Below are 21,588 nucleotides of genomic sequence, written 5' to 3' on the forward strand. Positions count from 1 at the left end.
AAAGCATAAAAATTCATCGATATCAGCACTAGACTGAAATCAGCAATCATGTTTTTTAATGTACAGTACACTATTTACTGAATATGCTTCAATGTAAAATTATCTATAACTTGGTGAGGTGTTACTCAAATTGATAAATTTTGTGTTAATAAATTCCACATTATGTTTACTAAATGCTCAGTAGATCTGTCAACTTACTTGACTCTCCATCTTCTCCTTTACTAGCAGATCCTGTAAAGAATATGCTTCCGTCTTCTGCAACTAAAAGGGCATGAGAGCCATCGTGTCCAACTGAGAAGTGTACAATCTTTGGAGATTTTGTAATTGGTAATTCAACCCATTTTCCTGCTGAAGGACCACCTTGTTTGATTCCAAGACTCTGGTATTTGCCAGTGTAATATATCTTGTATATTAGAAGAAGGAAAAAACAGGGATTTATAGTGCCTTTTGGAATAGCACACCAGGTTTCACATGAGAAAATAAAAAAGCTTCAGTATTTTATTGAAAAATAAAAATACTAATGACCCAAACTATTTTTTCTATTACTCAACTTCCCCCCAACTTATACTCAGTACATTTATAGAAACTTATGAGTTTCTCAATCATAAAAATAAACACAAAATAGGAATTCACCACAACTCAAAAGTTATACTGTTTCATAATTAAAATTAAACAGTTGTAACAATTTAACATTTTATGAGGTTAATATTTTTAGGGTCTTAAATATCACCATTGCTTCACAATGCTATTTTCAACATGAATTAAATTTTTAGCACATAAAAAACAAAGATGATTTTGTTAAAAAAAAAAAGCTATATACACTAATCAACAAATTGTATACATTCTCGTAAAGTAGAAAAAGTTAATTTTTACTAAAAAGAGTACTTTACCTTTCCATTTGCTGTTTTCATTAGTGCAAACTCTCGTCCTGCACCAAGGACTGCTGACTCCTCATCAAATCCTGTACCTACAATACCACAAGACTAATAAATACTACTGCATTTTTAATATGAATAATTTCAAGTACACCATGTACTCTTTAGAGTAATTTAGGTCAATTCAATTAACACCATTCAAAGGAAAGATGAGAAAACATGACATGCCTTAATTTTCAAAAAATTTAATGGTAATAGATAATACCACTCCAAGAAAAGATAAATTTATCATAATCTTAACATATTCTAAACTGTTGTCAAATTTTTTAATACACATAAAAAATAAAATAAAAATTTCAATGTCAATAATATTCCTTGAATTAAGGTATAAATGAATAAATTTTAATTAAGCATCTTTTAGGTACTAGGCATTTGGGAGCTTATGAAACTTACCTAGTTTAATTCTTAAAATTATACTGCCCAGTTTTTATTTTATTTTTTTCCTCCTTTTTAAACTAGAGTGTGTGGTTTTTTTTTTTTTTTTATTAGTTGCTCAAGACAATACAATGATCTTGACATATCATACATTTGATTCAAATGGGGTATGAATTCTCATTTTACTGCCCAGTTTTTAAATAAACAATTATAAAATGTGGGGAGATTCATCTAGATAGTCATTTGAGCTTTAGTGACACCTTGAAAATATTTGAATTTAGTATTTCAGATTCTCTGACCCATGCTTTTTTCTACAGAACATTTTATGTAGCTTCTCCATAAATTTGAATGTGTATCCTTATGCACATTTCAAATTTTAAAACTAAGAATATTTAATTATAGCTTCATATACAGCACTTTATGATTTTATCTAGTCATAAAAACTCTTGTATGGGCTTTTTAAACTCCAATTCAATATATTTTCCTATGGAAGAATTACAAAACCACCACATAATTAGGATATAAAAGGTAAAGCACTAATGTCAAGTTTATTCAGTTTGAGTCTTACAGAGAATCCCATAAGTTAAAGAACATCACTATTAAAACTCAAATGGCATGGAAAACAAAAATCAAGACCCTGGTAGGAACTAGTGATTCCAATTACTTCCACATTCCAAGAGCAAGTATATTAAGTCAAAGAAATAAACTCTGGTTATATTTCTGTATCCAGATGAAGCTTACTGATTAATTTGGTAAATTAGTATTTTTAATGATCTATAGGATCATTCTATGGATATCTTGAAAATCTGCTCAAATAAAAATCACAAGTTCAAATGAGAGAGCTATGTATGCTACTATAGCATCATTTACAAAAAAAGTTCTCAAAATAATTGAAAAATAGTATACAAACTACCACTGATGTCCACCAGTGTCCATCCATAATTCTTATTACATGTTAAGTTTATTTTCTTTTGCTCCATTCAAAATAATAATGGAAAAGTATTAGTAGTAGTCACTTCCTTAACATAGTCTTCCAATATTACACTCTATTTAAAGGTTATATTTCCATGTTACTTCTACATATTAACTCAAAACTGTGTTTTATAGTAATAGACATAAAATAGCTGTTAAATATGGGGGGAAAACTTAATTTTTCCATCTTACTTATAATATGCAAGTCCTTTTCCAGATCAAATAATGAAATACCACAGGCATGCAAGCATTTTCTAGCCAGTTTAAGTTGCAATTCTTGTTGGAGAACAGGTTCAGTGCTTGTGGCAAATATTCTGACAACAAAGCCATCCTAAAAGAAATAAAACACCCAGAATATTACATTGCATAAATCTGTCTTTAAGGCCCTGTTTTATCTAATAAAAAACAAATAATTTAATAAAAGAAAGGTATTCCATTTATACCAGCTACTCATGATTCAAAACACTTACATCTCTTGAGGCAGCTATCTGATTAATATATTCTCCATCAGTGAATAAAATATTTTGACCTTCAGTGTGGCAATCTGTGCAAAAGGAAGAAAAATTAATTATATTACAACATAAATATAAATAAACAACTCACAAAATGACTTTACTCTTCTATTGAAGATAGAATGAGAGTTTTCCACGCAATAAGGACAGGCTTAAACTCAAAAGGAGACTGCTTTTTAATAAAGAATTACAAATTAGCAGAAACTAAATAATTTGCTAGTAATACTTATCACATTTTGTGCCTACATCTATAAATCTTCCATAATCAAGGATCTGAGAGCCCACCAAATTTCAAAATGAATTAGTATTAGATATAGTCTGACAGCAAACATGCAACACAATGAACTACAATGTTGGTTACAATCATTTCAATAAAATCACATGCAATGTAGGCAATACTCTACCCTCAGACATACATCAGAGTCATTAGTGTCACAAAGAAATACAGACAGACCTAAAGCTTCTGTATTTGAGGTCTATGGTGCCCAACTACAGATATCACTTGCTTTATAAAACATATGATATTCATAACTAGTTGAACATTTCCCACTTAATAATTCATTCCCAGCATATTTAGGTTTTAGAATGCTCTAAACTTTTTAACATTCTTCGTTATTTTTTAATTTTTGTGGGGGAGGGTACCAGGGGTTGAACTCAGGGGCACTCAACCACTGAGCCACATCCCTAGTCCTATTTTGTATTTTATTTAGAGACAGGTCTCACTGAGTTGCTTAGAGCCTCGCTTTTGCTGAGGCTGGCTTTGAACTGGTGATACACCTGTCTTATCCTCTCAAGCCAGTGGGATTAGAAGTGCAAACGGCAACATTCATTTTTCAGAGACAAGTTCATGCTCATTTATTTCTTTTTGTCATAAATGGTCAAATCTTTTAACTAGCATACCATATTTTGTCAATACTGTATAGATATCTGTAGAGCAGTACACCACATACTTTGATCCAAACAAAGCACAAACTCAAAGGTAACAAGGGATACCAGTATTACAGAAGGACCACTGGAACAAGTGTTAGTGATTGCCTCTAAATAACACAAATCTACAAGCAAAATCAGTATCTTAAGTATAAATTTGTATCCTTTTGGAAAAACAAATGTTCAGCAAGCAAGTATAAAAGCACACACATTTTCCAAAATAATTGCAGAGAACTAGGATGAATCTCTCCATAAATCACAATGCCAAAAAAGTAATATTTCATTTCTAGTTCCACCTGAATCAACAAAACATAAAATTCTGATTTTTGGAATTCAGTAATGAAGCCCACTCAAATAAACTGGATTACTCTATATCTTTGCCCAGGAGCTTCATACTAGCATACTTCCTTATTATAAATATGCAAAACACAGGCAGACCCTTACCAAATAGAGAATTCAGTGATCACAAACTGGAAATAGAAACTGGGAGACAAGGCCCACTGGTAGCCCAAGAGACTTGGTAATCAAAGAGAGGAGAAATCGAAAGAAAGAGTTCCTAGTCCACTGTACAGAATACAAAGAGGCGCAAGAAAGATGCTTCTCAAGCTTTAAGCAGTAAGATTTTTAAACTAAAAAGCAAAGAAGAAAAACTCATTATAATTTCAGATAAATGCAGGCTTGAGGAGTGAAGCGTCGCAAGAAGTGTAGCAAAAAGCCTCATGATCTGAGGCAACCTGTCACCAGACACAGAAAACATATGACATGAGGACATAATCTGAAAGGTAAGGCAAGATATAAAGAACAAAATGACAATCTGGGGGGAATGTAAGTTTGAAGTTCATCAATAACTGTTTGAAATATTTTTTTCTATAAATTAGGCTGTAAGACAAGTTGCAACATAAAGACTAAGGAATTACTTGCTTTATGTCAATTTTAAACATGGTATTCATTAATACCTAAAACCCAGCAATTCACTTCTGCTCTTCTTGAGAAAGCTACAGAGCAGAGTTGTCCCTACATAAATAAGCAAAAGGTACTACTGAAGAACATGCAGTCCAGCTCAAAGAAATGAGAAAAATGACAAACAATGGCTTCTTCAGGCTTGAAAGCTGAGTCTTCCTGCCATGTGATTCCAAGATTTTCTCTTTATCCTTTCTTCATGCATCATGTAATATAATAAGACAGAATCTTCAGGAATATATCAAGGAACATCTGTAAGCTCGGAAGACACACAATATTGGGACTATCCTCCCAATGTTTGATTCATTCTTCATCATGAATACAGCACATATTTATGAAACACAGAAAGCCACGCTTGTATTGTTAAAAGTTGCATTTTTTTGTGTTAAATGATGCAGAGAAATTTAAACCAAATAAAGACATTAACAAGTCATTTTGTATTATGTCTGAATAAACAAAACAGGTCTAGGTAAATAATTTCAAATTGTCCTCTTAGTTACAATTTCCATAAGTAAGCACAGTAAAACTAAGTCCATTATACATGTATCCATCTGTTTGGGGGAGCAGCATTTGTCAGTTGAGAATTTTTCTTCTATGACCATTATCCTAAAAATGCCTTGTCAGAGTGACAGGGATGCTCATTACAGTGTAATTTATACAGAAAAAAAAAAATGGAAAGCTCCCATTCTAACATATTTATCAACAGAATATATTTTGCAATATTAAAATGATATTGTAAAGACTACTTAATGGCTGGAAATATATTCAGAATATTAAGTGAAAGTGATAATTAAAAAGTAACATGTAGCATATGATCACATTTTTATAAGTATGTATCATGCTAATATTATTTTATACCATAAATATGATTATTTTAATATATGTAGGGTGAATATGCATGTCATTATTAAAAATATTTTTTGGAATTACTGTTATTACTATTAGTAAGTCAAAAGATGTGGTCCAGGACTTATAATGAAAAGGGATGGGGTTGCCTCTGTAAACCTATTGTTAAGTCTTCTGTTTTCCAAAGCTGTCCTAACTATGAAATGGACATGAAATGTTTCCTTTGCTTTAACACTATATATACTGTACACTAATTTGGAAATGCACAGTTAGCAAATTTCAAATAAATGTCCAATGAAAATGTAAGAATATTTTAAAAATTAACAAAAAGTCTGGGAGCAATTATCCTTCTCAATGTTTTCTTTAGAAGTAGGTCTCATTTTCAGATGGTCAAGTGCCCAGAAGTAATACTGCTGCTTGCCATAAAATTACAGACAAATTAAATACATTAAAAACACATTAAATCTTAAATTTTAAGATTTTAATGTAAACAACTTTAGAAAGTATAAAAGGTATAAGCAAATTCAAAGACCTTACAATGAAAAATACTTTATGCATTTGCCCAATGTTTCCCAAAACCTGACACCTACTGCCACAGAATTTAGACAGCAATGATTTGAGTGATAAAAAAAAATATATATATACACACACACATACACACACACACACACACATACATACAAAAATAAGATAAATTATGTCCAAATTGCCTCATCAGAGCACTCTTAAAAGTAATAATATTAGTTGGGTGTGGTGGTGCACACCTGTAATCCCAGCAACTCAGAAGACTGAGACAGGAGGATCATAAATTCCAAAGTAGCCTCAGCAACTTAGCAAGGCCCTAAGCACCTTAATGAGACTCTGTCTCAAAATAAAAATATACTGGGGATGGGGTTCAGTGGTAAAGTACCCCTGAGTTCAATTCCTGGTAAAAAAGAAAACAATAATTAAAATAATAATATTGGAGTTGTGGCTCAGTGGTAAAGCACTTGCCTGGCATGTGTGAGGCCTAGGTTTGATCCTCAGCAACACATATAAATAAATAAATAAGACTGATTGAAAACTAAAGAAAAATTCTAAAAAAAGAATGTTAAAAGATAGATTTAAAGAAATTTAAAGAAAAACCCAAATGCACTATTATTAAAGCAAAAATAAGTAAAATGTTCTTAGTACTGGGCCATGTGAAAAAGTTGCAGTTTTATTAAGAGTGATAAAATAATATCATCCCACTAATTCAGCAGCTGAAAAAATCTTGGTGGGGTAAGGATAAAGGACTAAGCAACACAGATAGGAAAAAATTGAAGACAAATGTTGAGCCCCATTATTACTATATTTCTGATATGTACTGTCCTCATATGCATTAACTTTGTAGACTATAAAACATTTTTCATGTCAAAAAATTTTAAACCCATTTGTAAGCAAACACAACTCCTTGCTAATCAACCTTTACCTATCTAAACAGCCTAACATGCATATTTCTTAAAGTCATTTGTGAAGAAAAAAATGACTAGTTAAAGCATACCTGGTAACATCACAGTACCATCTTGTTCCAGTGTTTCAGGGCTTATTCTTATGGCTGTCATGCTGTGGTTATTCACATCTCTATATAATAAATAACCCTGGTAACAGAAAATGTTCCTGTGTTAAAATATTTTTCATTACCAACTTCAGCACAAAAAGGCAGTCATCTCAATATTACAATTTTTAAGGCAGAATCAACCAGTATTGTTTTATAAAATATATTAAATATTAAAAATAAAAGAACATGAGTATATTTAACTAGAGGAGGAATCGTATACTCTAAGGAATCAATTTTAAGACATGCTATATTTTCAGATAAATAGAAAAGGCATACTAAACGGGAACCATACAGCACATTTGTTCAAAATGATTATATCACTCACTGGTCATGGAAATAACAGAAATTGATCACTGTTTCCTTTTTTCTTTTTTTAATGTTTTTTTAATTGTTGATGGACCTTTATTTTATTTATTTGTATGTGGTGCTGACAATCGAACCCAGTACCTCACACATGCTAGGCAAGCACTCCACTGAGCTACAACCCCAGCCCCTGATCACTGTTTCTTTGATAAATATTTTAAGGAAAAATAACTAAAATATATAAGCTGCTATTTCTAAAATATTTGGATGCAGTGGTGTGCCATTGAGCACAGTGCCATAATAATATACTTTCCATGGCTTTATTTCCTAGATAAAACATAGAAGGCTGGCAAATAAAAAATCTGAAGAGACAATATGAACCATGTTGTTTTTAAAAGACAATCAAATTAATGGTTAATTTGATATGTAAAATTTAATTTCAAAATATTCCCAATAGTTGCTATGGCAGGATGTTTCATAATATAACAACAATAATAATTTCTTTAGTTTTCAAAACACTTTCAAGTATCTTTTATCTTTTCATGCTGGTAATAGAACTTGTGAGCTCAGCGAGGCAGGAGTTACAGAGAAATTTTTATTCTTCATCCTTCTATAAGGGAACATGTCTCTTAAGAGGGTACAGTCGGGAAATAAATATTTCTGACCCCTTTTGTCCATCTTTCAATTTGCTTTTCTCTATGGTAGGAAAAGAATATATCTGACTGCTGATCTAATGAGACATAACCATCTGTCTCTGTCAGGGAATGGGGTCATAGCATTAGGAAAGGATGATTCTTTGCATGATCCTTATGCAGTTGGTTGTTCACTGGGCAGACCAAACACTGGTTCCTAGCATAGTGGATCTCGACTTAGAATGGAAAAGTTTTTGACAAGAAGCCTTAATCTGACCTCAAGTCACATATGCATTTTCAATTCAGATTTGCTAATGATAAAAAAGGCCTTGATTTTTACTCAGATTCTCACTTAAGCAAGAACTCCAACGAAGATATTTTATTACCTTTTAACAGCTAAACAGCACAGGACCAAATGAGTTAACTGCCCCCAGTTGCACAATTATTAAGAAGCAGGACATAACCTAAAATTAAACCTCTTATGAATTATGAGTCAATATTCTTCACATTACACTATACCACTGTTATAGCCAGATTATTAAAAATACACCATTTCTGCTTAAACAGAGGATTTTTAAAAATTGATTTAACAAGTATGAACTCCATGTTTTAAAAGATAAGGACAGTTTGGTTCATAGAGGATATTCTCCTACCTGAGCATACCCTAACCAAGACTTTTTTTCTCTCCTGTTTCTGATGCGGGATGTAGAATTATATATATGGCCCTGCAAAATAACAAAAGTTAGTTATTTACAGTTTCATAATCAATAATCAATGGAATGAATGAATACAAATACAAGTGAATGAATGCAATTTAAGGCATATGTTTTAGTTATAGCTATCAAAGAAAAATTGTAACATTAAAATCAGAACAGTACTCTACAAATGAAGCCAGAAACAAACAGAATCCAATTCAATACAGTTATAACTCTATGATCAAGAACTGTAGAGAATCGCATTACCCTAACTGTTCCACTGTATCCAGAGCCTATTTTGTATAATCCATCCTTGCATAAGAGATAAAGAAAAAATCCATCATTCTGAAGTAGACACTGGTCATCCTCATCAACAGATATTTCTTTTAATGGCCACTTGTGCATTAAAGCTGCTTTCTTAATGCCATTACTGAACCAGTCCTGAATTTGAATTTTTCCCACCAAAACAGCCTGTACACTTCTCTGTAGCGAATTTAGTATAGTTGGCACCTATTCAAAAGAAAAAGAAAAACACATTTTAAAATGTTCCAAACACAAAAAGGACAAAATAAAAGATATTTTTTATACATATTATTTCTAAGAAAATGAATTGGTCAGAATGATCATGTATGGCATGCTAATAGAAAGTACAAACAAAAAGGTCATCAACAAGAAGCAAATTTCAAGCAAAGCAGACTTCTTTAATCTAGGATTCTACGTCTTTTACCAATTCTGTAAATGCTGACCATTATTTCAAGTTCTTTATCTCCATAAATTTATCATTGCCTTATGGGGCTCAGATTGTATTAATACAGTAAACTGTCTCATTCTTTTCACATTTCTTATTTCATTTTTCATATTTTCTCTATATTTCTGTTCTGCATTCTGGACAATTTCTTTCTCTTTAATCTTTCAATTTGCTATTTCTATCTTCAACTGTATTATCTACTAGTTAACCCATCCTTTAATTATCTACTTGTAATTATTTTTCATTTCCAAAAGTTCAACCTGACTACTCTTTATATTCTCATTCCTTAGTCATAATTTAAATATTTTCTCTTAAATATAAAATAATTTCAACATTTAAAAACTTGGAAGGATTGATTCTACTGTATTTGTTTCCTCTCTCAATGGTGGTGTTCTTTTTCCTTTTTTCCTTTTTTTTTTTTTTAATTTGTAAACTCAAGTGCAATAGTGTTTTCTCTGTAGGAGGTCTCTGATATCTGCAGTTCATACCTCAAATAAAGGATTTCTTAGAGGCCTTTAATAAGGCAATTTGCAGTACATTACCACCCTACCCTACTTTAAACACTCTGTTAAGTTTTTTGGAATAGGTAATATACATTTGGGTGTGCAAACAATTTGAGATGTTACTGAGTTACACATTCCAATGAAAGACTTTTCTTGATCAACACACAGGCCAAGAAAGTTTTGTGAATGAAGGTGGCAGAAGGAAAGGGGTAAAATAATAAAGAACAATGCTAAGAGTTTTGAGGGAGCTCTTCTGCCCATCGTGGCAGTTGTCCAAGGGGCCTGAGAAAAGCAGATAACTGGGTCTTAAAATTATAACTTATTTCTCAATTTTAAGAACCATCTCAAGGAATTAAATCAAGTTTGCCTATAGAGAGGACTGTTTTTCCCACTACTAACAATGATGAAAAGTTTATTTATTTATCCTAGATATTAAAAGTTCAAAATGTTAGATGCATAGCTGAAGTAAATCAGAAACAAATCAACTTATGACAAATCATAATCAATAAAAATATAGCAGATTGATGGCACATCTTTTTCTTTCAATATAAAAAAAGATATTTAAAACTATGAAAGAATTCTATGCTTGAAAATTCAGGGCCAGATGAAATATAAGGGGAAGGCAGAGACAATGCAAAAAAAGATACGGTCACAGTGCTTATACAAAACTAAGTTCTAGATTCAAGAATTTTGCCAAAACTCATTTTATTATCTTTAATGCTACAGAGTCAAACACACATGTAGTTTCACTCAAATACTGTAGATTGTTTATATATCAACCTTGGAAAGATCAAACTCTTATATAATGAATGAGAAAAATCATAAAATTCCTATTGACAGGAACAGAGATAAAACTGCAATGTAGCATCTTATAAAATGTCTAAGCAGCTATAAACATAAAATACCTGAATAGTTTGGCAAGCATGACTACCATTGTTAGTGAGGATAGCAGAGATGGCCTGAAGTGTCCTTCCTGTTTCTCCCCAAGAAGCCACTAGACTAAAGAGGCAAGCACAGGAAAGTGCTGTCAGGGACTGTCCTGTGCTGTCATTCATCCCAGTACTCCGAACAGTGATTTCCAAAAGGAGCTGGAAAAGAGACTCTGCGGATAAAATAATTGAATTCAATTACATTCATCTGACATATAAAACATTATATGGTATATTTATTTATACCTTGTCTCTCTAAACACAAAATTTAAGGTAGCTAGAATACTTACTTTGCATTAGTTTCTTTCTATTTACTCCCTTTTCCCCATAAGTTAAGACATTTATGTAACAAGGGTCTTAGAGAACATTTTTGGTTCACTGCCTCATTTTTACAAATGAAGAAATGAAATCTGTCTAAGATCATAAAAAACAAACTTGTCTGCAGGCATTCACATATTTAAGAAACTCATCCAATCAAGTAATAGACTACTCACTGCATTTATTTTTACCTTTTATATTGGGAGGAGTATGGGTTTCTTAATTGTTAAGTGTCTAGAAAATTACGTCTATACTTGCAAAACAACAACAGAATCCACAAAACATATACTATAAATTTTAATATAAAAATGCTTTATCATTAATATAACAGCAGGTTACACTAATAGAAGGGGTATATAATTCACTTATATCCTAGAAAAACCTCCAAGGAAATGAAACTGAGACACAAAGAGGTTAAAAGACTTTCCTGAATCATAAAGCTACGCAGTAACAAAGATGGAGAACTAACACAAGAATGTTCTTATGACCAGCAGAGGTCTCTTCACAAAACTCCCTGAACAACTCCATCCAAGATTAAATCAAGACATCTGGGTACTTCCTCAGTAGGAAGGACTGAAAGGCCACCTGTGGTTTACTTGGTAACTCACAGAAATTTAAGTGTCCTCTACCAATCATTTTTCATATCAAATCTCAAATAAGGCCCTATTTATTTATTTTCTAATTAATTCCTCTACTTCTCTCTATCTTGATCCATCAATTCAATCAATGCTATCACCATCTCTTAACTAGACTACCAAAAAACATTCACAAATTCTCTTCTACCATTCACTTTTCCCACTTACAGCTGGAGAGATTTTTCAAACCAAAAATCTGTCAGCCTAAAATCCACTCACTCCTTTGTTAATTATCTTCCCTTCTCCCCATTCCTCCTCCCTCCTTTCACTTGTCTGTTTCCAACCTATCCATGTTTCCCCTCAAGTATACTTCCTTCTCTCTAGCCTTTAATATATATCTCCTCTATTTGCCCATCCTTTCTCCTACCATTATCCTCAGCTATTCCATCTTTTAATTATTCAGCAAAAATTTAATGAACTCTTTCTGCTGTCTAAGAACTACTCTAGGTCAGAATAGTACACTAGCAAATAAGACAAAGAACATCTCTACCCTCAAAAAAGTTAAGATTCAAATAGAAGAAAATCATCAATAATTTAGGCAAATAAGTGCTATAAAATAAATAGATTTTTAAAAATGTAATGAGATGGACAATGACTCTCCATTCCTCCTAGCACCATAATCAATCTTCTTAACATGGCCTGTAAAGCTCCACATGTCCTTGCCTCCTCCACCACAGGACCTTTCCTAATTTAGCTGGGTGTGGTGTGGATGCCTGTAATCCCAGTGACTCAGGATTGGAAGATTCTAAGTTGAAAGACAGCCTCAGAAACCTGATGAGGCCCTAAGCAACTTAGGGAGACTCTATCTCAAAATAAAAAGATAAAAAGACCCTCCCTCCTTTTACTTTCCAAATTCTAGTCATATTGGTATTTCTTCAGTCATTCTTTCTGTCTCAGCCTGACTACATACTGTCCTTTCTGTCTGGTATATTTATAACCTGGTTTGTCCCTTCCTATTCATTCTCCAAATCTCAAATGTCATACCTTCTGGAAAAATGAATCTCAGAACTCCCTCTACTTTCCTCTATTCTATTTAGCCACATTTCTAATTATACATGTGTCAAAATCTCTAAAGCTAAACTCCATAGTAACAGCAGTGGTATCAAACACTCTTAGTCAGATTGAAAGTACTATTACACATTTAAGTGAATACTTCAGAACATATATCCTGACCTTGAACAAAAAGATAGATATAAGGGAATGTTTTTTATTATGTTTTAAAAATAAAAATTCGTTTGCAAAGAATCTTACTATACACTGAATTCTCAAGATATTCAAGATACTCTAACATTATTACCTTATATACAAACAGAGATATGAAAAATTGTGGTATATATGTGTATTAAGAATTGCAATGCAAAAAAAAGTACATGTATAATGGCATAAATTGACGTGAACATACTATATAGAGAGAGATACGAAAAATCGTGCTCTATATGTGTAATAAGGATTGTAATGCATTCCACTGTTGTCGTGTATTTAAAAATAATAATAAAATCAAAAAGAGTATTATAAATGTACACATACATATTTTCATTAACAATGAAAATAACCAAATAAGGGGTGGGGGTCTAGGTAATTAATGTGATTGAGGTATGAGATCAAAGAAAAAAAGCAGAGGCAAGTTTTTAATAGAAGTTTAGTAGTAAAAAAAACCAAATTACTACTTATATCTTGGAGCTGGTTAAATAAAATTAATATGAAGTGGTGAGATCAGAAGCAAGCACAGAAAAGAGAGAAGACAAAAGATAGTATAGCACCATTTGAAACTGCTAACAAGGAAATAAAAATGAAAAAATAAATAGGGTGAAAGTCTTAATAGACAGAAGATGATTAGTATGTATTATAATTTCAAAAACTAGTATTAAGAACATGATCTATTTTTAAAAGAATAAAGAAAAGAAAGTATTTAGGTAAAGAATACAAAAAAAAAAGTGTATGGGAGACAACAGAATGGTAGAAGACCCAAGAGGAAAGAAATGATTAGCAGGGTGTTCAAAGTACGAAAGATGATTTCATGGGTTTAGTGGTTATTTTAAATACTTCAATTACTTAATGACTGACAGAGTTAAGAAAAATCAATGCAAGGCCAGGCTCAGTAGGCAAGCCTGTAGTACCAGTGATGCAGGAAGCTAAGTGAGGAGGATCACAAGTTTGAAGAGCCAGCCTTAGCAACTTAGCAAGATTAAGTGCTAGGGAGGAATGTAGCTCAGTGATAGGGTACTTCTGGGTTCAAGAGAAAAAGAACAGACCAGACTAGAATAGCACATTATTCTTAAAATAAATCAAATCTTCAGTAAAATGCTGTTACGTCAAATAGCACAATATTATTATGATCACTGATGCTACTGTAACAATCACCAACCTATCAAAGGATAAGAACATTTTAATAACTGCATGTGTGGGAAGATGGAGTGGTGGTATTTTTAAAAATCCTCAGTTTGTTTTCATGGTGAGCATTCCCCTTCCCCACCAACACAAAACAACAAAATCAACACAAAAACTAAAATATCCCAAGTGAACAAAAAACAAGAGAAAAATATGACATGTAATTAAGTTCATGCAATTAGGTTCTCAACATGTGTGTCTAATAAAAATCTAAATAGCCATGTAGAGAAAAAAAGAACCAAATTCTACTCCAAACTAATAGTGTAGTCCCCAGACCAACATCATAAACTTATTCCAAATACAAATTCTTGGGGCCCGTTCCAATTCTACTGAGTGAGAAACTCCACAGGTAGGGCCCTGATGACTCAGACGCATGCTAATAATTGAGAATTGCAGCTTTAGTAATTGTGACAACTTTCCTATACTACCTGAAGGATTTAGAAATTCTAGACTGGGGCCCATAGTTAGTATTAAAGAAATAAGCCCATTAAAAATTTTGCTTCCATCCATATTTCTATTCCTTAACACTCTTGTGTGAAGACAGTCAAAGTTCCTATCTTGCTTATAGGATTATATGTTGAGCCTAGATCTCTGGCAAGCATCCATAAAATTTAAACTCACTTTAAGGAAAAACCAATATTTTTACTCAATGAAAACTAGTAATAAGTCACAAACTTTCTCCACAACACAAATATATTTTTATTTATAATGAATACAAAAGAAATGCTCATTTTTTTTAGAAACTGTTTTATTTTCTTTTTCTTTACTTTTTTAGTAACAAGTAAAGTTATAGAAGGTGAAATGTTAGCCATTTTGGCCAAAGGTTTAATAAAACTAATTTAAGTTAATGGTGATTTTAAGATCTGTAAAGTTTCCAGGAATTTTTGTTTTGCTTTTACCCCATCATTACTATAATTAGGAAATATTTGTGCATGAACTATAACTCTTAAACCATAATTTCAGTGAAACATAGCAAAACCTGAAAATTTGTATCCGGGCTGTTTCAGTACACAATCAGATAGAGGCCATGTTACAGGAGCACACTGCATGTACTTCCTAAGAGAACTAATTCATCATAAATGTTTCAAATCAAAGTTGTTCCAATTAACCATTTTGTTTTAATTGTTTAATCTTTTAGAATATATTTTTTAGTTGTAGATGGACACAATATCTTTATTTATTTTTATGTGGTGCTAAGGATCAAACTCGGCGCCCCACACTTTCAAGGTAAGCACTCCATCACTGAGCTACAGCCCCAGCCCTGTTTAATCTTTTGATTGGAGTCTTAAATTGGAACAACTGTTACAGAACGAAAATTGTTCCAGTTCTAAAACCAGTTAATCCTGTGCTCTCTGATTTGTGAATCTACATTTCAAAACAGGATGTGGGAAACATAGTTTGGTAATAGTAAGCATATTTTAGAGAGGATAATTTACCATTTTACTATTATAAAATGAGTTGATGTCAGATGATCATTTTATTTTGGGGCGGAATTTTGTTGTTGGGAAGAAAAAAATGAATGAAAGAAAAATTATTTTGCTTTTATTTGAATACTGGAGTACTAACAACTTATAATAAAACCACATTACAGAAAGTAAAGAAATATTTGAAATTTAGCAAAATAGCCACAGTATTCAAGTTCTGAAATTTTAATATGGTGAGTCATTTTCCTATAAGTGAGAGTATCTAAGTTATTAATAGTCACACCTGATAATTCTGCTGACCATAAACAGCTAACCTAAAATTGAAGATATTTATGTGGAATGAACACTCTGTTTTAAACATTAAATATTTTATATAAAAGTAGGAAAAAAAATAGTTGAATTGGCTCTTACCCAGGACTTCAGGTGGCTCTGACTGCAGGCCCTCTGGCTGCTGTCCCTGAAGCACATTCAGCAGGGCTTGGAGACTCCTCAGACACAGGGATGGGTGAGAAAATCGTGTCTCCTTGATCAATTCAAAAACTTCACAAAGTCCAACTTCAATAATCTATTTAAGATAAAAAGAAATTACACTTTATAACATGTAAGCTAATGCCACTTTCCACACAGTCTAGTTGGTACAAGTTACTTCTACACCCAATGAAAAACTGCTATGATATTTAAAAGGGAAAGCAAAAACAACACATTTAGAGAAAAAAAAACCTAGTGTATTTAATGTGAAGATTTTGAAAAACCATCTGGTTATGAGACGGCTAAAAACAAGTGGCACTGTTTAAAAAACAGTTTTAGTATCATGAAGCCATAATATCACAGCATGAAAACAACTTGTAACAGTGAACTGGAGAGTAGAATATATCACTCAGAAGAAATAAACTTTATTAATTTACAAAGTTCATTTGGTTGTACTCAAATAAAACTCAGGGCTTTTTTTGTTAAGTCAGGTTAACTGTTACTTATAACCATAAATATAAACAACATACAGCCAAAAAAAATTTAATCTTTCATTTTAGCCCTTCCTATAATGATATAATGACATATTATTATTTATAGGTAGCATCCCTTATTCTTAAAAATTATCATCAAAAAAACTGAAAACTGCTTAGCCAAAAATATCCCTGATACTTTTATTTAATTATAATAGTCCTTTTTGGGACCAAGAAAAATATGACTCTATTTAGCAAAACAGATAAATCTATAACTAAAGAGTAAGAGAAAATTGTAATTTAGTAGTATAAGGATATACCTTCAGAGGACTGATGAAACAATAGACAATGAAATTCTATTTCTCAATCAATGTCAACATTTTGAGAATAATACTTATTTACAGAAGCAAGAAACAAAAATAGTTAAAATGAGAGTAATTTGTATAAATGCCTCAAAGATAAAGTCTGTTGGACATAATGGTAGAAGAATATTTTCTCTGTTGAGATTTTTACACTAGTTCATATATACAAGCACTTATTTTCTGGAGCTCACTATAGAAGATATGAAGCTATATTTGGGCTCTTGTCTTCTAAGAGTTTATAATCTAATAGGATAAATAAAACATGTACATAATTCTTACCTAGCCCAGACTTCTATTAAAGCACTTTTTATATTAAAGTGTTACTATTTGTTTCCATTGCTCAATTAAAACTGGCACATGGTGGGCACAACATAAATAGTGATTTATTTAATTACCCACTCATTTTGTGTGTTAAAAAGCACTGCAAGTCAGAAATATATTTTCCAGATAAAATCAAATCAGTTGTAGGCATGTCAACTGTTCTAATTATCATTTGCAAGGTTTCTGAAGAAGATAAACCCAACTAGTAGAATTGTTTTAGAGAAGTTATCTAAAATCCTAGCAGGCTTGATTACAACTAAGATTCCACAAGTGTCTGCATAGAATTTCAATTGATTAAATCCATTAACTGAGAAAAATTTCACTTGATACAGTTTATTTTCCTAGAATGGACTAAAAAATGAAAACACACTAAGATTTCCATCTGCTTTTGTAATACAGGAAATACAGGAGAAAAAAAAACTCTATAAAGTATAAAACATGAGGGCTCTATTACCAAGCTAGTGTGAGACTCTACATTCTATCATTCTTCAAGATTGCTTATTTTACTACTATGATTTTTCATAAATCTAAGAAGATTCTTAATTGATCACACTTTTTACTAAGTTTTATCTGTATAAATAAGTTTCCCATGGTAACAGAAATCATTGAAACTTGCCAAAAACAGTTAAGACTGCTCATCAAACAGGTTCCGGATTTGTCCCTCTTGTAAATTTAAGTATTGATAACAAATGCATGATGATAGGTAACTCACATAGGAAAGAGAAAGATAGTGAGCAATACCCACAAGACTTCAGGCACAAGGACCATGGCAGAGAATTCTCCATCTGTCTAGATTAAACACTATCACTAATTATCCATAACTTGGTTCACTGCAGGCTTATTATAAACAGGAAAACAAATACCGGTAGGTATCTGATATATGATGGCAATATAAAAAAAAAACAACCTCAAGTTTTCCAATCATTAAAAATTAATATTTAGCTCTGAATTATTGAATAGAGTTGGTCTTTAAAGTATTTATCTGCAGCAGTATGGCTGAGTATAGAGTATTTTATTTTAAAAGTAAAAATTCTGAAATTGAACTTCACACTTCGAAGTCCATCTAAATGGCTGAAATCAAATTATACTTCCTCCTCCCTCAATTCTAGGAAGAATATACAGAACAAAAATATTGCAGATACAGAATGAGTTCATCTGGTAGAAATAAATGCATTTAAAATTTTTTCTTTTATTTATTTTTATGTGGTGCTGAGAATGGAACTCAGTTTCTCATAAATGCTAGGCAAGTGCTCTACCACTGAGCTACAACCCCAGCCCCAAAATAAATGCATTTCAACTGTGCACAGAAAAAAAAGAGGCCAAAAAAAATGTTTCCTTTGAGTATTTGGGGGTTAATAACATTTCAGAAATTATTTCTAATTTCCATGTCTTTTCATTTAAAAAAGTTCTGCATTTTCTACACTGTCTAGAATGATTACACGATGACTTTATATTTAGCAAAACATATGTAACGTTTAAAAAGAATAATTAAGTATAATGATAAGATACACTACGCTTTAATATTTTCGATGATAAACCATCACTCACCAACTAAAACATGGGTTTCCACTTCTCTTAGAAAAATAGCCTTTGGGAAATTTACTGAATTTTGCCTTTACTGTTGTTTTCAAATAATTAAATTTTGAAGGCTATCTCTTATACTTGAAAGATGAAGGAACAAAGCTTAAATAACTACCTAATATAGCCAATTTAACACCAATGCTAGGAAAAGTGGGATCAAAATATACTCAGCCAAAGAAAAATGCCATAATGAGCTTTCAACAGTCTACTGTGCTCTCCACAAATAATGTATTTCCAAAGGTGACCTTTCATTCTCTGGTAAGTGAAATCTAAAAGCTTGGTTACATCACTTTTAGATTTAATAATAATTCTTTGCCACTATGAACCACACATTATTCTATTATTGAAAAGCCCTAGGGGATCCAACATGGCTGCCGGCGAGGAAGCAGCGATTCCAATGTCTCCACATTAACGGGATCAGAAAGACCTATTGGAACAGCGGCAGTCTACCTACTGAGGAACTACTAGCAAAATTCCATTAAGAGGGGACCTTCCGGGAATTGGTAGGTTTATTAGAAGTGTCAGTTTGTCCCAGACAAGTGGATCTTGGCCGGCCACGCGGGCGCGGAGGTCCAGTCCCGCAGCCACCAGCCGCTTCTGCAAGCGGCCGGCGGCCCAGAGCGGCGCAGCCTGCCCGAACCCACAGACGGCACCCGCCATCCCGCCGACCCGGGGAGGCCCTGCTCTTGCTCTGCGAACGGCCACCACGCCTGCCAGGCTCATAGCCACGCGGCTGCAGCTGCCCAGCTCTACAGGCGGCCCCCCGGAGGGTGCAGAGGTACAATCCCGCGGCCAACAGCTGCTTCAGAAAGCGGCCGGCGGCCCCGAGCGGCGCGGCCCGCCCGAACCCGCAGAGGGCACCCGCCACTCCGCCGTCCCGGGAGGCCCCGCTCTCGCTCAGCGAACGGCCACCCCGCCCACCTGGATCTTAGCCACACAGCCGCAGCTGCCTGGCTCTACAGGCAGCCCCCAGCGGCCGGTGCAGCGAGAAGTGTCCCTGCCTGGCCCAGCAGACAGCCCGTGCCCTCCCGGCTCTACTAACAGCCCCGCCCACCCGGCAAACGGCTCCACCCCTGAGACAGCGTGAAGGGAATCTAACCAAGCCTTTACGAAATAGCGAACTGGAAACTAAAACCAGAGATTGTGTCAGACCAGAGACAAGCCAGTTCCACCCCTCCCTTTGGACACTCCGGCAAGGAGCCAGGGGCCCGCCATAGCAGAGAGGGGAAGTCACCAAAGTTCGGCCAAAGAGATTCCTTCCCAGCGGAATCTACTTTACCAGGAGTGTGACTACCACCCACACCAGATACAAACAACCGGGAAACTTCAAAATCTCTCCGTGGGCGTGACCGTAAGTGCCAAAGGACTCTCGACCCCCAACTCCCCCTACTGCCAGTGACGAGGGCGTGACTGTAGGGGCAGAGGGAAGCAGAGAAGACTCCCCACCCCCAAATCCCCCAACCGCGAACTGAGAGGGTGTGACGGTAGGGGCGGAGGGAAACAGAGGACACTCCAAACCCCCAACTCCTCCTATCGCCAGCAGTGTGGTTGTGACCGTAGGGGCTGAGGGAAGTAGAGGGGATCCTCGACCCCCAACTCCTATTACCACCAGCAGCGACACCAATGGTCTTAGCTGCCAGATTCCGAAGGTGTGCCCACCAAAGGGGTCCGGAAAAATTAAACAATTGACTCCCAGACCACAGCTCCACAGCACTGGGGCTTAGATGAATGACAGCTAGAGTGCTCAGTAGTTAGGGAAGTAGAGCACTCGGTGGGGCTGAAAGTGTAACCAAATCCTTGGGGAACTGCCTCCGGTGAGCAGGACCTGGCTGGCTGGCAGGAGGAAGGGAAGGAGGGGCCGTAGAAGTAAAACGGCTCTGGACCAACAGGATTGAGAGACTCCCAGGAACCGCCTTACAGGGATTGCTGTTGACACATTGAGGGCAAAACTCAGCCCGGAGGGCACAGCTTTGCCTATGGGAAGAGAAGAAAATGGATCTCTAAGACCTAATTTTATTTCCTATTTCATTTTAATTTTTTCTCTCCCTTTTCCCTCTCTCTCTCCCCTTCCAAGTTTTACTGCTCTTCCCATTCTCCTCTATGCTATCTATCTACCTCTCCTTCTCTCTTTTCAAGAGCACCTACCTTCCCCTTTCCCCCAACTTTCACCCCAAGCATTACGTCCTCCATTTCGCGTAACTGTCTAAATACAAAGAAGTGTGTGCCCTCCCCTCGCGCCTGCAAGGTAGCCGGACCTGCAACCCACCAGCAGGTCAGGCCCAGCAACCTGGGAGTGGCAGAGCCGCCCCACGTGCCTCCAAGGTAGGCGCACCTGCTACCAACCAGCAGAACAGGCCCAGCAGCCTGCCGATGTGGTAGGCACAGTGCCCCAATTGGAGGAGGAGCAGAGCCCCTGCCCGCGCCTGCGCGGGAGACTTTGCAACTATACAAGAGTAATACAAATATATAGGGGGAAAATTCAACAACACAACAGTCTCAGTAAGCAGAAAGAAACGCGAACAGTATGAAGAGACAAGGAAAGAAAGGACCACAAGCAATGCAGGTCAACTCAACGTTAGAAGAGGTAATATCTGCAGCAGATGGAATGTCAGATAAAGAATTCAGGAGACACATGGTTCAGATGATCTGGAGTCTCAAGGAAGACATTAGACAGCAAAATCAGACAATGAAAGATCTCTTCA

General features: G+C 34.6%; 1 protein-coding gene across 12 annotated transcripts in view; it reads right to left on the reverse strand.

The window, feature by feature from the left end:
- The window catches only part of MYCBP2 (MYC binding protein 2), a 295,622-nt gene that overhangs the window by 203,451 nt on the left and 70,583 nt on the right, over positions 1–21,588 (reverse strand). For 11 of the 12 annotated variants that reach the window (XM_081291229.1, XM_081291222.1, XM_081291231.1 and 8 more), the window contains exons 4-12: positions 16,093–16,246; positions 10,893–11,089; positions 9,004–9,246; positions 8,695–8,766; positions 7,050–7,146; positions 2,753–2,826; positions 2,475–2,613; positions 891–967; positions 199–403 (exon numbers count right to left, since the gene is read on the reverse strand). In XM_081291229.1, coding sequence (XP_081147355.1) covers positions 199–403; positions 891–967; positions 2,475–2,613; positions 2,753–2,826; positions 7,050–7,146; positions 8,695–8,766; positions 9,004–9,246; positions 10,893–11,089; positions 16,093–16,246 — 1,258 coding nt within the window. Of the gene's footprint in view, positions 1–198; positions 404–890; positions 968–2,474; positions 2,614–2,752; positions 2,827–4,165; positions 4,262–7,049; positions 7,147–8,694; positions 8,767–9,003; positions 9,247–10,892; positions 11,090–16,092; positions 16,247–21,588 lie in introns of those variants that run through there. The other variant, XM_081291223.1, reaches the window with a different exon arrangement.

Source organism: Spermophilus citellus (assembly GCF_964194105.1).
Source record: "Spermophilus citellus genome assembly, chromosome: 1".
Taxonomy (NCBI): Eukaryota; Metazoa; Chordata; class Mammalia; order Rodentia; family Sciuridae; genus Spermophilus; species Spermophilus citellus.